Genomic DNA, 13,709 nt, shown 5'->3' on the forward strand with positions numbered 1-13,709 from the left:
ATCTTTGGGGAAACTTCCTCTCCCCATTCCTAGATAGAATGAGACTAGTTAAGGAATTGGTCACCAGCATCAAGATGCCATCTAGGAGTACCATCAGCTTCCAAAGAGCCCCCTTTGCCTTCTAGCCCTCACTTTCTTTGTTGTGCCACCCAATTGTGTCTGAGTGTAATTGAAAGATGGGAGAAATTGAATGGCACCAGAGTTTCTAGCTGCCATGTAAGTGGGATGCAAATGGTAAATTTTTTCTTCCCCAGAATGAAGATCTTGACAACCATGTGTCTTGATGCCAAAAGGTGGGACTTCTGTAGGTAGCTGCTCCATGCCCATTGTAAGCAATATTATGACCTCCAAGAATATTTTATGTCATAACCATTAGAATTGTGATTATATGGCAAAAGAGATGTTGAATATGTAAGGTTACTACTGACTTTAAACAGGGAGGCTATCCTGGATTATCTGTGTGGGCCCAATGAAATCACTGCAACAAAAAAATAAGGCTGTAAAAGCAGAGGCAAAAGAGGAAGTCAGAGAGATGCAAAAGGGGAAGCAAAAGGATTTTACATGCCATTGTTAGCTTGAATATGGAGAGGGGCACATGTCAAAGAAATGATGACCTCACTCCTGCAATGAGGGACTAAATTCTGCCAAAAACCATTGAGCTTGGAATAGGATTCTGTGCCCCAAATGACAACCACATGTCTAGCTTATATGTTGATTTTAGTTCAGTGAGCCCCTAGGAAGAGGATCCAACCACACTATGCTGAATTTCTGACCTACAGAAACTGTGAGAGAATAAATGGATGTTGGTTTTAAGCTGCTAAATTTGTAGTCATCTGTTACAGCACCAACAGAAAACTAATACAGTGCTTTGGGCCTCGATTTGTACATCTGTAAAATGTGGGCAAAATGCCTTCTCTTGCCTACTTTTTGAGGCTGTTATGAGAACAAAATGATGGATCCTAGAGGACTCTGCAGTTTCAAGTTATAAAACTGTTAGGCTATTCTCCAACAGAAAAAAAAGTTCATCTGTTTTGAAGTAATTGGATTAAACCAATTGAGAGTTTAGAGCTGACATTTCTTAGAAGTTATGAGGGTTTGGAGGGTTGCTTCTCCGCTCCTAGAGAAGCACTACAATATGGATGAAATTAGAAAACTTAGGTCCAAGTTTATTTTCTACTTGCATGTCCTTGGTCATGTTTTGTCACCTCTCTGAGCCTCAATAAAATGAGGGTAATCATCTCTGCCTAGATCATATGGTTGTCTGAGGCTTAACTGAAGCAATGACTGAAAACACGTGATGGAAACAAAATACCCAGATGGAAGGCCTATTATTAGTCATCCCCAATGTGTGCCCTGCTGCTGGAAGCAGATTTCTTGATTTGGGTAGTCACCCAAAGAAAGTAGAATTGAACTCTGAGCACCTATTTTCTGTTATTGTTTCTGGTACATGGCCTTAGACAAGTCCCTTCTCTATGGGTCTGATTTTGATTTTAAGCCAGTTAATTGTCTTCAGCTAATACGTATCAGAATCTGTAGAGTGGCAGATAGAGGATAAGTAGAACTTTTTCCCTTTTAATATTTCCCTTCTACTCAAGAAACTATCCCCTAAAAGCCCAACTCAGAGGAATTTACTGTATTAAATCATGCAAAGTAAGCCCCATTTAGGATATAGGAATTGATTCCCAAGTATGTGGTTTGAAACAATTGATTCTAAAATTTCATATTTTTAAAATTTAAAAATTGTCTAGCCAATTTCAAGCTGGTTAACTAGAGTCATGGCGCTCCCAGTTCCTTGCAGTGCCCATTAATGTTGCTTTGTCATGACTGTGAGATTTTCTCTCAGACTAACCCTTATTATGTTAACTGAAGATGTTAAACTAGGGCCTGACAAAACCCTATAGAGTTATCCATGTTTTAATTAAATGTAAGCTGTAGCAAAACCCATAGCTTAGAATAACAGAACATCAAAACTTAAAAGTACCTTTGAGACTACCTTGTTTAAAGACAATTTGAGACCTAGAGAGAGCAAGGTACTTGCTGAGCATTACAGAGAGTCAGTGACAGAGGCAAATCTGGATCCCCCTACCAGGGCTTCTGAAAGTAGGTCTTCCTACGGCCACATGTTGCCTTTCTACTGCCTTTAATGGTCAGAAATTTGAAAATCAAGTGATTTTTCAGTCTTTTCCCCCAGGCTGGTTTCACTGTTCTTTGAAGTGGAGAAATTTCATTCACATGTCATCAAAGTACAAGGCCACGTACAAAGTAGTGCAAGAAGCAGGCAGCTACGGACACAATCTTTTGTAAACACTCTCAACATACCAGAATGCTCTTATCCACCATTTTTGGTCTTTGCCTCACTAAAAAATATCCTTCCTCAACCCTTTTTTGGTCTCAAATGCCTTATATCAGTGTTTATCAAACTTTAATGTACACTGAAATATCAAGATCATATTAAAATAAAAGTTATGATTACAGTTGTCTGTGGTAGTACTCAAGAATCTGCATTTCTAACAAGCTCCCAGGTAATGATGATGCTGAGGCTGATGATGAACCACATTTGTAGTAGAAATACTTATAGATGTTGTTTCCATCAGTCTCATTTCTAAAGCATGTTCTCCATTTACCATCAGGATTTCTTTACTCCTAAGGGGTAGTGTGATGTAGTAGAAACTGTAAGACCTCTGTAGTTTCCAGTCCTGTATTTTTATCAATCCTTAGCTGTGTGATCTTGGACAAAGTCATTTCTCATTTCCTTTAACCTCAAGTTTCCTTATCCATAAAATGGGGTTATTACCCATCCTGCAGTGATGTTGTAAGGCCTGAGGAAATGACAAGGGCTTGGTGCAAAGTAGACTATAGCTTGAGAATCTTGGTAATAAAAGATTCTGTGCCTGTATGTCCTTAGAATTGCAAAAGACAACACGAGCAGTGCATGGCAGCTACAGCATCATGTCTAATATGCTCAAAGATTGTTTCCATGAAAAAAATGCAGATAGAGGACATCAATACTATAGAGTCTGCATATTTTATTGAAAGTCACATGAATGGGCCCAAGGACCTCCTTCTTTTGTCTGTCACATATGTATTTCACATAGGCAGTCTTTCTAGCATCTATTAATGTCCTTGGCATCAAGTGCTTCATGAAAATGAAGGTTTCTTCTTCATCAGAAACATCTTTTCAAGGTATCTTGCTTCCGTCTGAAATTTTTAAATGCTTCTGAAGCTTTTGGGGATTGTAATGTGTCAAGGCCATTTGCTTGCAGCTATGTTAAAACTAATATCATTGATCTACGTTCTTTTGAAAGCAATGTGTTTTCTGGCCACAGAGATACATCTTCTTCTACTCTATTCTAGTTATTACATAATCAAGGAAGTTCTAGAAAAGGGAAGAATCCTTTCCCATGAAACCAGTTATTTTATACTCTATATGACACTGTTTCATTACTGAAATCAGATGCTGAATTTTACATCCACACCCTGTAGCTGGACAACCTCCCCACATTTTTTAAGCAAAAACTTCAATAACATTTCTTATTCTACACTACCTCTTAATTTTGCGATCACCACAGAAAACGTTGTAACGATTTTACCCCAAGGTAATAAGTACCAGAGAGCCACAAATACCTTTTTTGATTCTTAAACTGTCTGTGTGGGTATCTCCAATCTCTTGGACTGAAAATACACATGCTACAGCCTTGGCAAAGTACATAGACATATACAAGGATCCTTTTTCCTTTGAAAAACAGCTAAGCCAAGGACTCAACAACTACCAACTAAAAAGTAAACCATTCATTTCACAAGGTTAAATTGAATGATCCTTTTAAAAACATTACAGAATGCATAAATGGAAGGTGAGGAGAAAGCCCAACTCAGAAATCTCTTTCGGCCCAGTGTTTGTTCCCCTGTAAACTAGACCTGCATCCCCAAATTCCCCTCAAATTCTGGCCTTCTAATATTTTATTAGGGATAAAAAGTCATAGAGTCATGCCAATTCCAGTAATGTAGCTTCTGTGTGACAAAGGGAAACCAGCATGGAGTCAGAGAGGCCTGGATTTCAAGCCACGGTCCTGTCATTTACTTTCTGTGTGAATTTGAGCCAGTTACTTTAGCCTCCTGGGCCATAAATCTTTTATCTGTAAAATGAGGAGAATAGCATCTCTGCATGATTGTTGTAAGGACAAAGGAGATTATGTATATAAAGCACTTAGAACTTAGTAGGTGCTTAATAAATGTTATTACTGTCAGTTCAAGATTTACAGTTCATCCACTGACAGTTTATCTAACCTTCTGGCCAAGGTATGTAGGTAATTTCCTATAGTTGTCACTCAATTATCATCCCATTCCAATAGCCTCTTCTGAATGACTGTTCATCCATTGAGCCTGAGCCAAGACAGTCTCATTCCATGATGGTGTGCCTCACCACAAAAGTTTTTGCTCTTTAAATTTTTTTTTCAACATTTATTTATTTTTGGGACAGAGAGAGACAGAGCATGAACGGGGGAGGGGCAGAGAGAGAGGGAGACACAGAATCCGAAACAGGCTCCAGGCTCTGAGCCATCAGCCCAGAGCCCGACGTGGGGCTCGAACTCACGGACCGCGAGATCGTGACCTGGCTGAAGTCGGACGCTTAACCGACTGCGCCACCCAGGCGCCCCAGCTCTTTAAATCAGAGTGCAAAAGAGGAGGCTCTGAGGTTCATTTGGGGGCATTCTTTGGGTATAGACTAGGGCAGGGGCAGAGCTATCCAGTTACTGCTTCCTGACATCCAGCCATACTGGTGGTCCCAACTTTCTAGCTCAGGGTCTTGATCTATATATGTCCCAGAAAACACACAGCAATCTCATGGTCACATTTCTAGGACACCTATTCAACTGGGACTGCAGTGGCTTTCTCTGGTTCTCAATAATCTTTCAATATGTGGCCAAAATCTACACACCCGCTTGCTTTAATCATTCATCTAATGGGGGCAGAGCAAAGACGCCACAGCTCTGAGACCAGGGCTCAACAAGAACTTCCTGGGTGAGGCCGTAGTCTCACAGAAAATTCCTTTGGGGGTGAGTAGCAGGTAGAGTGATGGCTACTTGGCTTTCTTGCTACTGGTTCTTATTAACTTGGTCTTTGAGACTGGGTAGAGCTGAGAGAGTTTTATGTGGCTACTTGGGCATGTCTATTGGGAATGGAATTAAGTTTCCACTCAATAACTTCCACAAGGGCTCTCAGTGTGTTTAGCCTACATGTTACTAATTCACCAATAAACCATGTTGAGTTCAGTCTTGAAAGTGACTATCACCTTTCAGTAACACTGTTTCAAAGGCATCTCAGAGTCGGTTTGAGAATGTGTGTTTCTCTCTCTTCCCCTTCATCCATCTCCCTCTCCTTCCTTCTCTCCTTCCCCTCTTCCCACCCATGTCTATGCTTCTCTCTCAGTTCCATAGTCAGGGTCTTGCTAGAAGGGTCCAAGTAGGAAAATCCTTTCTGTCACACTTGGTCACATTATAAATATACAGACTCTAAAAACAGGCTATGGTCTAGACACGTGCATGGGAACACAAGCAATGACACTTTCTCCAGCATCCTCCCATCAACAAACAAGACTCAGAGACGTTTACTCAGATTTTTGACTACTCAATAAACCAGTTGTGTTTTAGTACTTTCCCAATGACTGAGATGGCAAATGGAACACCAGGAGCTTATGTCTTAAAGTTTTCCACTTGATGAAAAATATGTGGGATTCAGTAAAGAGGGTAAAAACCAAACACTCAAAATGATGACCACTAAAGCCACCAATCATAAATCCTCTTATTAGACAAGTGTTGTAAAATGGAAAGAAACTTGCACGGGAACCCAGGGACCTAGGATCTTGTTTAGGCCTGGCTAATAACTTGCATTGTTTCAGTTTCTCCAAAGGTAAATTAGGCAGTTAGAATAAATAATTTTGGAAGGCTCTTCCAATCATATACTTTATGGGTTGTAAATAGAATCTTTTATCTCAAGTGCTGTGGTTCTTAACCTTTATTGGGTCACAGGTCCATCTGAAATTCAGTAGAATGCTATGGACCATCTCCCCAGAAAAGGCACATTGTCATGGAGTTCTGCATACCATTTCAGAAGCTTCGTGGAGTTTCTGAATCCACGGACACTGGGATAGGAGTTGTTTCTTGGAGGAGATAAAAGAGCTTGCTTATCTGCATAAGGCAAACATGAAGCAATAGTGCCAGCTGCCTGGACTCAATCCATCTTAACAATTTTTCCCAGTATTTGACCCAGGAATGGAACTCGTGCAGGACAAATACAGCCTGCATTTTTAAAAGAACTGTTTTTCAGCTTTTGTATCTTTCTTAATTGTTTGTAAATGAAGCTGTCAGGAAAAAAAACAGGAAAAATAACTCAAACAAACCTAGGCTTCAACATGCAAAATATTCTTTGTAGATTTGTCCTATGTGGCTATATGTAAAAACAGGAAGGCCACTTTTTGAATCCACATGAAGAGGTTGTGTTTGGCATCAATCATGCTGTCTGGCCCAATAGGAGCAGACAGGTTCTTGGTAATATACTGCAGTGCCAGAACTCCAACCTAGTACCAGCCTCCTTATCCTTAGTAAGAGACATGTTAATATTCTCCAATGTTCAGCAAACATTCCTACTCTTCTACAATGGGCAATGGCCCCCAACTCAAGTAGCTTCTACTTTAGGGTAAAACCTCTGAGATCAGTCTTTAGTCCAAAATCTTTCAGAGTTCCATGGTCTTCTGAGGAGGCAGGAAATTCAGAGAAGAGCTGAAAACTAAGCTCCTTTCTTCAACTCAGGTCAGTAGATAGCTTGGTTTCTGCAGTCTGGCTTGAGGGTGTTCAGCCATTCACAGTCATATAGTAGCTCAACATAGATCTTCAGAGGGAATGAAGACAGAATACATAGGAGAAATAAACCTGTGCCTAAGACATGTGCCCCTTATTTTATAGCATCCTAGAACCTGAAGGTGCAAGGCCAGGAAGAAGCTGCTCTCCTCAACACAAAATGACTCAACACACAAGGGTTTGAAGAAGACCCTTCCAGAACCTGTGGAGGATCCTCTGAGACCAAGGATTTCAAAACCTAAAAAGGAAAGAAGAGAGTAGGTAATTAGCTAGAACTGGTCAAGTACTTACCAACCACTGAGGAGTGACACCTCTCTTGTTGGGTAGCTAAACATATAATTGGTAGCTAATCTTCTGAGCAACAGAGGCTGGCTAGGAAAAGGCCCTTACAACTCAGATCCTTTGAGACAGGCCTAAGATGGTGCTATAATCAGGACTGGAAACTGTGTCCATTTGACCTCAACCCTTATTCCCTAAAAGTCCACAGGAGATGAAGCCTGATACCTCTGAGGTTACCCACCTAGAGTAGCCATTGCATTTATGGTACTACAATAACTGAACTGATTTTCTGGGACTTCACCTCCATGAGGGCTGCTAAGGAAAAGCTTATCAACCCATGGACCACATAGGACTGGCAGTGATAAGAAGAAAAAGAAGGCTAGGAGACAAATGGAAAGTTCTTCTTCAGATACCCATATCTCATTTATGTTTATATTGGTTAATGTCATGCCAGAAACCTGATAGCCAATTAGAACTCCTTGGTAGAGAAAAAAAAATTCCATGATCTCTGTGACTCTTGTGACCTTACCAAATTACTTATCCCCTCTGAATCTCAGTTCCTTTTTTAAAGTTTATTTATTTATTTTGAGAGAGAAAGAGAGAGCAGGGGAAGGGCTAAGAGAGAGACTCTCAAGTAGGTTCTGCACTGTCAGTAAGGAGACTGATGTGGGGCTCAAACTCATAAATCATGAGATCATGACCTGGGCTGAAATTAACAGTCAGATGCTTAACTGACTGAGCCACCCAGGCGCCCCTGAACCTCAGTTCCTTTATTGGCTGAGTTAAAATACATATTATTCTCCTTATTTTGGCACTTGATATGGATCAAATAAAATAATGGAAGTGAAAGTATTTTGCATAATGGAAGTGGAAGTATTTTGCATTAAACAAATATACAGGACTAAGGATAAAGGTTTTGGGGGTAGGACTTAAATAGTGATTTCTTCTAAAGCTGCCAAGTCTCTACATGATAGTGAAGTGGACTTATGGTACTTGCTATAATACCAAAAGAGAGCTTACTGATTTTCTTATAGACCGAAAGAATGTCAGAGTTAGACAGTTCCAAACTTTTCATTGTATAGATTGGGAAATTGAGGCTAAGAGAATGAAATGTACTTGCCCCAAATGTCACAGTCTAGGATTTCTAATGAACTTTATCCAAAGGCAACTTGTAAAACCATGCTGTAGTTTGGTTGGAGGAGAAAGGAAGGAAAGAGGAAGGAGACTTAAAAAACACAGGGAACCTCAGAATTAGAAGGCAGTAAATATAAGGGTCATGAACTGAGACAGGGAGGGAGCTCCTACCCTCTGGACCCTCAAGACTAAAGTCCTCAAAAGTTCAAATTCCATAAAGAAGGCTTATATTTAATAAGGTTTTGTAATCAGGGGTGAAGAATACATACCTGAGGCCTCAACTCTCATCTCCAGGAAGTCTTCCTTGAGAACTGTGGGTAAAGGAGGAAAAATATGTCACTAAGTCTCTAGAAATCAGAACCGGAAAGGCAAAGCAAGGGGATGGGTGACCCTTCCAGGCCAGTGTCAAAGAGTCCATTTGAAAAATGGGAAGTAATCCATCCAAATGTTTCAAAGCATCTAGATCTATGCTTATAAGTTGGGATGCTTCTCGGCAGTTTTAGAAAGCCCAGTAACCTAAATACAAAGACATCTCTCAGGTGTCAGAATAATCCTTTTAGTGTTTAGGCAACGGGAGGCTAGGGGAGCCCAGAGAAACTGGCCCAAGATCAAAACCTGTATTCTGTGATTATCTCTCATAGGGATAAGGACAAGGTAGAATGGCAAATGCCATTCAAAACATTAATCACCCTTTGCCTTAAAGACCCAACCAACTTTCCCCAGCCCCTTAATATGCTTAGAGCCATACTAAGTTAGCCTTGTCTGGGAAGAGCTGGAGGGAAGAGACAATCCTAAAGAATGAAGGCCTATATAGTTTTGCCAGAACATCCCAGACAATAGATAGAATGACAATAGGGCTATTTCCATAGCATTGTTTTTCTGTCCTTTCCTAAGTCTATTTATACCTACTTCCTGAGTGATCTTAATCCCATTCATGGTTTAAATCACCACCAAATACTGAGAACCCACCAAGGGGCCACTATTCACATCATAGTATATGTAAATGTCCCGTGAAGTTGCACAGTGGCTGTATTCAACAGTTCTACCCCTAAACCTCTGTGGATTCAACCTCAACTACTAGTCTAAGTTGCAGTTACCTACTGGACATTTCTTTTTTTTATTTTTTATTTAAATTCCAGTTAGCTAACACACAGTATAATAATAATTTCAGGTGTACAATACAGTAATTAAACATTTCCATAAAACACCTGGTGCTCATCACAAGTGTTTCCTTAATCCCCACAATGTATTTACAACATCCCCTACCCCCTTCTCTTCTGGTAACCACCAGTTTGTTCTCTATAATTAAGTCTGTTTCTTCATTTGTCTCTCTATCTCCAATCTCCCCCCTTTGCTTGTTTTCTTAAATTCCACATATTAGTGAAATCATATGGTAGTTGTGTTTCTCTGACTTATTTCTCTTATCGTAATACTCTCCAGCTCCAACTATGTTGTTGCAAATGCCAAGATTTAATTCCTTTATATAGGTGAGTAATATGCCATTCTATATATACCATCTCTTCATTATCTATTTATTCATCAGTTGAAGGACATTCGGGCTCTTTCCATAATTTGGCTATTGATAATGCGGCCATAAACATTGGAGTGCATGTGCCGCTTCGAATCAGTATTTTTGTATCCTTTGGACAAATACCTAGTAGTGCATTTGCTGGATCATAGGGTAGTTCTATTCTTACCATTTGATGAACCTACATACTGTTTTCCAGAGTGGCTGTACCAGTTTGCATTCCCACCAAAATTGCATGAGGGTTCCCCTTTGTCCACATCTTCATCAACACCTGTTGTTTCTGGTGTTGTTGATTCAGACATGTGTGAGGTGATATCTTACTGTAGTTTTGATTTCCATTTGATGTTGAGTGATATTGAGCATATTTTTATGCATATGTTGACCATATGTATGTCTTCTTTGGAAAAGTGTCTATTCCTATCTTCTGCCCACTTTTTTAAATGTATTATTCATTTTTTGGGTGTTGAGTTTCATAAGTTTTTTAAAATATATTTTGGATACTAATTTTTATCAGATATGATATGTGCGAATATCTTCTCCCATTCAGTAGGCTCTTTTTCAGTCTTTTAGCTTTGTTTATTGTTTCCTTCACCGTGTAGGTTTTTATTTTGATGAAGTCCCAAAAGTTTATTTTTTATTTCCCTTGCCTCAGGAGACATATCTAGTAAGAAGTTGCTATGGCTGATGCCAAAGGGGTTACTGCCTGTGTTCTCCTCTAGGATTTTATTTTTATTTTTGTTTTTTAATTTTTTTCAACTTTTTTTTTATGAAATTTACTGACAAATTGGTTTCCATACAACACCCAGTGCTCATCCCAAAAGGTGCCCTCCTCAATACCCATCACCCACCCTCTCCTCCCTCCCACCCCCCATCAACCCTCAGTTTGTTCTCAGTTTTTAACAGTCTCTTATGCTTTGGCTCTCTCCCATTCTAACCACTTTTTTTTTTCCTTCCCCTCCCCCATGGGTTCCTGTTAAGTTTCTCAGGATCCACATAAGAATGAAACCATATGGTATCTGTCTTTCTCTGTATGGCTTATTTCACTTAGCATCACACTCTCCAGTTCCATCCACGTTGCTACAAAAGGCCATATTTCATTTTTTCTCATTGCCACGTAATATTCCATTGTGTATATAAACCACAATTTCTTTATCCATTCATCAGTTGATGGACATTTAGGCTCTTTCCATAATTGGGCTATCGTTGAGAGTGCTGCTATGAACATTGGGGTACAAGTGCCCCTATGCATCAGTACTCCTGTATCCCTTGGATAAATTCCTAGCAGTGCTATTGCTGGGTCATAGGGTAGGTCTATTTTTAATTTTCTGAGGAACCTCCATACTGCTTTCCAGAGTGGCTGCACCAATTTGCATTCCCACCAACAGTGCAAGAGGGTTCCCATTTCTCCACATCCTCTCCAGGATCTATAGTCTCCTGATTTGTTCATTTTGGCCACTCTGACTGGCGTGAGGTGATACCTGAGTGTGGTTTTGATTTGTATTTCCCTGATAAGGAGCGACGCTGAACATCTTTTCATGTGCCTGTTGGCCATCCGGATGTCTTCTTTAAAGAAGTGTCTGTTCATGTTTTCTGCCCATTTCTTTACTGGGTTATTTGTTTTTCGGGTGTGGAGTTTGGTGAGCTCTTTATAGATTTTGGATACTAGCCCTTTGTCCGATATGTCATTTGCGAACATCTTTTCCCATTCCGTTGGTTGCCTTTAATTTTGTTGGTTGTTTCCTTTGCAGTGCAGAGGCTTTTTATCGTCATAAGGTCCCAGTAATTCATTTTTACTTTTAATTCCCTTGCCTTTGGGGATGTGTCGAGTAAGAGATTGCTATGGCTGAGGTCAGAGAGGTCTTTTCCTGCTTTCTCCTCTAAGGTTTTGATAGTTTCCTGTCTCACATTTAGGTCCTTTATCCATTTTGAGATTATTTTTGTGAATGGTGTGAGAAAGTGGTCTAGTTTCAACCTTCTGCATGTTGCTGTCCAGTTCTCCCAGCACCATTTGTTAAAGAGGCTGTCTTTTTTCCATTGGATGTTCTTTCCTGCTTTGTCAAAGATGAGTTGGCCATACGTTTGTGGGTCTAGTTCTGGGGTTTCAATTCTATTCCATTGGTCTGTGTGTCTGTTTTTGTGCCAATACCATGCTGTCTTGATGATGACAGCTTTGTAGTAGAGGCTAAAGTCTGGGATTGTGATGCCTCCTGCTTTGGTCTTCTTCTTCAAAATTCCTTTGGCTATTCGGGGCCTTTTGTGGTTCCATATGAATTTTAGGATTGCTTGTTCTAGTTTCGAGAAGAATGCTGGTGCAATTTTGATTGGGATTGCATTGAATGTGTAGATAGCTTTGGGTACTATTGACATTTTGACAATATTTATTTTTCCAATCCATGAGCAGGGAATGTCTTTCCATTTCTGTAAATCTTCGTCAATTTCCTTCATAAGCTTTCTATAGTTTTCAGCATACAGATCCTTTATATCTTTGGTTAGATTTATTCCTAGGTATTTTATGCTTCTTGGTGCAATTGTGAATGGGATCAGTTTCTTTATTTGTCTTTCTGTTACTTCATTGTTAGTGTATAAGAATGCAACTGATTTCTGTACATTGATTTTGTATCCTGCACCTTTGCTGAATTCATGTATCAGTTCTAGCAGACTATTGGTGGAGTCTATCGGATTTTCCATGTATAATATCATGTCATCTGCAAAAAGCGAAAGCTTGACTTCATCTTTGCCAATTTGGATGCCTTTGATTTCCTTTTGTTGTCTGATTGCTGAAGCTAGAACTTCTAGCACTATGTTAAACAGCAGCGGTGAGAGTGGGCATCCTTGTCGTGTTCCTGATCTCAGGGAAAAAGCTCTCAGTTTTTCCCCATTGAGGATGATGTTAGCTGTGGGCTTTTCATAAATGGCTTTTATGATCATTAAGTATGTTCCTTCTATCCCGACTTTCTCAAGGGTTTTTATTAAGAAAGGGTGCTGGATTTTGTCGAAGGCCTTTTCTGCATCGATTGACAGGATCATATGGTTCTTCTCTTTTTTTTTTGTTAATGTGATGTATCACGTTGATTGATTTGCGAATGTTGAACCAGCCCTGCATCCCAGGAATGAATCCCACTTGATCATGGTGAATAATTCTTTTTATATGCCGTTGAATTCGATTTGCTAGTATCTTATTGAGAATTTTTGCATCCATATTCATCAGGGATATTGGCCTGTAGTTCTCTTTTTTTACTGGGTCTCTGGTTTAGGAATCAAAGTAATACTGGCTTCATAGAATGAGTCTGGAAGTTTTCCTTCCCTTTCTATTTTTTGGAATAGCTTGAGAAGGATAGGTATTATCTCTGCTTTAAACGTCTGGTAGAACTCCCCTGGGAAGCCATCTGGTCCTGGACTCTTATTTGTTGGGAGATTTTTGATAACCGATTCAATTTCTTCGCTGGTTATGGGTCTGTTCAAGCTTTCTATTTCCTCCTGATTGAGTTTTGGAGAGTGTGGGTGTTCAGGAATTTGTCCATTTCTTCCAGGTTGTCCAATTTGTTGGCATATAATTTTTCATAGTATTCCCTGATAATTGCTTGTATCTCTGAGGGATTGGTTGTAATAATTCCATTTTCATTCATGATTTTATCTATTTGGGTCATCTCCCTTTTCTTTTTGAGAAGCCTGGCTAGAGGTTTGTCAATTTTGTTTATTTTTTCAAAAAAACAACTCTTGGTTTCGTTGATCTGCTCTACAGTTTTTTTAGACTCTATATTGTTTGTTTCTGCTCTGATCTTTATTATTTCTCTTCTTCTGCTGGGTTTAGGCTGCCTTTGCTGTTCTGCTTCTAGTTCCTTTAGGTGTGCTGTTAGATTTTGTATTTGGGATTTTTCTTGTTTCTTGAGATAGGCCTGGATGGCAATGTATTT

At 39.7% G+C, this 13,709-nt stretch overlaps 1 protein-coding gene across 6 annotated transcripts in view; it reads right to left on the reverse strand.

Annotated features, from left to right (window-relative positions):
• Positions 1–5,581: 5,581 nt before the first annotated feature.
• Positions 5,582–13,709, reverse strand: part of OPHN1 (oligophrenin 1) — a 636,611-nt gene continuing 628,483 nt past the window's right edge. For all 6 annotated transcript variants that reach the window (XM_043570205.1, XM_043570202.1, XM_043570207.1 and 3 more), the window contains exons 24-25: positions 8,537–8,578; positions 5,582–7,092 (exon numbers count right to left, since the gene is read on the reverse strand). In XM_043570205.1, coding sequence (XP_043426140.1) covers positions 8,545–8,578 — 34 coding nt within the window. In that variant the 3' untranslated portion in view covers positions 5,582–7,092; positions 8,537–8,544. The remainder of the gene's footprint in view (positions 7,093–8,536; positions 8,579–13,709) is intronic.

The sequence above is a fragment of the Prionailurus bengalensis genome, chromosome X (assembly GCF_016509475.1).
Source record: "Prionailurus bengalensis isolate Pbe53 chromosome X, Fcat_Pben_1.1_paternal_pri, whole genome shotgun sequence".
NCBI classification, from domain to species: domain Eukaryota; kingdom Metazoa; phylum Chordata; class Mammalia; order Carnivora; family Felidae; genus Prionailurus; species Prionailurus bengalensis.